Source organism: Sinocyclocheilus anshuiensis, unplaced genomic scaffold (genome assembly GCF_001515605.1).
Source record: "Sinocyclocheilus anshuiensis isolate Anshui unplaced genomic scaffold, SAMN03320099.WGS_v1.1 scaffold982, whole genome shotgun sequence".
NCBI classification, from domain to species: domain Eukaryota; kingdom Metazoa; phylum Chordata; class Actinopteri; order Cypriniformes; family Cyprinidae; genus Sinocyclocheilus; species Sinocyclocheilus anshuiensis.
Window position 1 is genome coordinate 6,300 of NW_015539879.1, and position 3,515 is coordinate 9,814.

General features: G+C 37.4%; 1 protein-coding gene across 3 annotated transcripts in view; it reads left to right on the top strand.

Annotated features, from left to right (window-relative positions):
* Window positions 1-2,815, top strand: part of LOC107685393 (gastrula zinc finger protein XlCGF52.1-like) — a 6,707-nt gene extending 3,892 nt beyond the window's left edge. For 2 of the 3 annotated variants that reach the window (XM_016481963.1, XM_016481965.1), the window contains exon 3: window positions 1,500-2,815. In XM_016481963.1, coding sequence (XP_016337449.1) covers window positions 1,500-2,680 — 1,181 coding nt within the window. In that variant the 3' untranslated portion in view covers window positions 2,681-2,815. The remainder of the gene's footprint in view (window positions 1-1,499) is intronic. The other variant, XM_016481966.1, reaches the window with a different exon arrangement.
* Window positions 2,816-3,515: the final 700 nt, after the last annotated feature.

Sequence of the window (3,515 nt, forward strand, 5' to 3'; positions counted from 1 at the left end):
GCACCAAGAGCTTGTAACACTCCAAAGAGAAAGAAAAAATTGAAATCGCATCATATGACCCCTTTAAATAAATATTTTAACATGCATGAATAAATCCAACCACCCTATAGATTTAAGTTTCACTTTCCATAACCCGTGACCGACAGAGAAGCATCTTGGCGGCAAGACTCAAATTGACACGGGCAGAGTGAAAGACTGGATTTTTTTCGATCAGGTCGGGGTCAAGTTCGACTACAAATCTCACAGTCGAATATTCGCAGAGGTTTTATGATTTCACATAGAACTACCGGTTTTCTCCCAATAAGTTAATATACAGCCTAATGATAATGCTGTAAATAAGAATCTGAAAAGAAAGAAGCTTTAAAGGGGTCATATGATGCTGCTATAAAGAACTTTATTTTGTGTATTTGGTGTAATGAAATGTTTATGCGGTTTAAGGTTCAAAAAACACATTATTTTCCCGTGACCGACAGAGAAGCATCTTGGCGGCAAGACTCAAATTGACACGGGCAGAGTGAAAGACTGGATTTTTTTCGATCAGGTCGGGTTCAAGTGATTTCAAAACATTTCAGCCGGTTTATTATATCGTGTATATATTAATTATTTCGTATAAGATGCATTTGGTTGAATTACGCTGCAGTAAAGTGCTTCATTGTACGGTGGTTATCTCTTCAGCGTGTAGCACAAGCAGGACAAACAACAATGCATAGCCTTATGACTGGGACTGTCATATACACAACATTATAATGAGAACACTATTATAATAAAATGCTGTGAATTTTTAGTTTAGTTGCTGTGTTTCTGCACGTTGCGTGAAGAACGCGTCCACAAAAGGAGTTAATTCAGAGCCGCACAGACACGTTCATGCATTTTGTGCAGATGCTAGCATATAAGTCGTAATATTAACGTTATGTTTTATAAATAACGAAGCGTAATCTATATGAGATAAGACAGGTACTGCGGTCTCGTGTGGTGTGTGTCAACTCGCTGTTGGAGAGAAGGGAGAGAGTGAAAGAGACAAAGTTCGGCTGTTTGGCCCCCAGGGAATTTTTAGTTTAGTTTAGGCTGTGTATCGATACTTTGGGAAATGAGTATCGGTATCGTTTCATATATTTCAGTATCGATATTTATCGAAATATCTACATTTTTGACAACACTAGTAGCTGCGAGAGATTGCCAAAAGCAAGTCATTTGTAGCTTTAATGATCACAGTTTCTGTGCTATGATGAGGCGTAAATCCTGATGGAAATTGTACACAAATACTGTTTCTCTGCTAAATGGAACTTAGATGAGATTTCACTTTCACCTTTTATAATATTTTAGACATATATGGCAGGTCTAAGATCAGTCTATATGTAACCAGCTCTTCTGGGTCAAACTGCAAATAAAATGTATTTTTATTTGTTAATTAATGATTTAATGACTGCCTTTTTTTTTTATATATATATATTTAACTGGGGTTAATTTGTATTTGCCTTTTTTTATTTTTTTTATCTAAGGTCTGATTTCACTAAAAGAGGAAGGTCCAGAACTCAATGGAATGGAAGAGAAAGATGAGAAACATCATGATTTCACAACTGAAGAAAAATATTTTAGTTGCTCACAGAATGAAAAGACTTCCACACAAAAAACAGCTGAAAAGACAGGAGCTCGAAGTTATTTCTCCTGCCAAGAGTGTGGAAAGAGTTTCAGTCAACATAGAAACCTTGAAGTCCACATGAGACTTCACACTGGAGAGAAACCTTTCAGCTGCCAACAGTGTGGAAAAAAATTTACTCAAAAAGGAAGCCTCAAAGTCCACATGAGAATTCACACTGGAGAGAAGCCTTACACATGCCAGCAGTGTGGAAAGAGTTTTACACATAGAGGAACCCTTAATGCTCATATGAGAACTCATCCTGGAAAAAACCCTTTCAATTGCACAGTCTGTGGAAAGAGCTTTTCACGAAAAGAGAGTCTTAAGACTCACATGAGAATTCACACTGGAGAGAGGCCGTTTGTATGTGGTCAGTGTGGAAAGAGTTTCAGATGTAAAATAAGCCTTAATTACCACATGAGGATTCACTCAAGAGAGAACAATTTTAAATGTTATCAGTGTGGAATGAGTTTTACAGACGGGAATCACCTTAAGAATCATGTAATAACTCACATCGGAGAGAAGCCTTACATGTGCCATCACTGTGGAAAGAATTGCTCAAACAAAACAAGCCTTGAGGTTCACACAAGGGTTCATACTGGAGAGAGGCCTTTCACCTGCCCTCAGTGTGGGAAGAGTTTCACAGTTAAAGGAAACCTTCAGACTCACATAAGGGTTCACACTGGAGAGAAACCTTTCACGTGTCATCAGTGTGAAAAGAGATTCACATATCAAAAGGACCTGAAACGTCATATGCAATCTCATTCTGGGAAGAAACTGCAGAGTTCTGAGTGTGAAAAGAGGTTAAAAAAATTGAGCAATTTTAAAAATGATCTGCACATTCACTCTGGAGGAAGGCAATTTAAATGCGCTCTGTGTAATAAGAACTTTCTTTTGCCATCACACTTAAAGATACACATGAAAAGTCATGCATTTGTGAGACCCTATTTTTGTTCTTTGTGTGGAAAGGGTTTTAAATGGCTCGGCAGTTTGAAATGGCACCAGAAGATATGCATCTGTGCAAAATTAATTTTGATTGTATAGAGGCATTGTTTACAATTTTGATTCACTTAAATACCTCAGAAGCAAAATACTAGATGAACTCCCATTTTGCTACAAAATGCCACAATGTAAATTTTAAAATTTTGAATAAAAGGCGAGACACTTGAAAATTTGTTGTCCAGGAATTAGAATTACTCCTAGTAGTAAGGGACTAGATTATGAAACTCTTATTAGGCTGAAAAGTGACTGTGCTTTTTTTATATTATTAAATACTTTCAGAAACTATTTGACAATGTTAAAGGGTTAGTTCACCCCAAAATGAAAATTCTGTCATTAATTACTCATCCTCATGTCGTTCCAAACCCGTAAGACCTTCGTTCATCTTCGGAACACAAATTAAGATATTTTTTATGAAATCTGAGAGCTCTCAGACCCTGCATAAACAGCAACACAACTGTAATGTTCCCAGGTCCAGAAACGTAGTAAGGACATTGCTAAAACAGTCCATGTGACATCAGTGGCTCAACTTCAGTTTTGCGAAGCTACGAGAATACTTTTTGAGCACAAATAAAACAAAAATAACAATTTATTAACAATTCTTCTCCCCCGAGTTACGTCTTCCGCCATTCTGGAGAGTACCCAAGAGCGTAATCGACGTAATCAGCGCTGTTTACGTTAGGGGGGAAAGTGTGCGCATGAACGTAATCGGCGTTGTTTTTACGCTTAGGGGAAAGCGTGTGCATGCATTGTGATGCTCTCTAAAATGGCGGAAGACGTAACTCGGGGGCTAAGAATTGTTGAGAAAATTTTTTTGTTCTTTTTTCTTTGTGCTCAAAAGTATTCTCGTAGCTTCTCGTAGTAATTGGAAATCAAATGA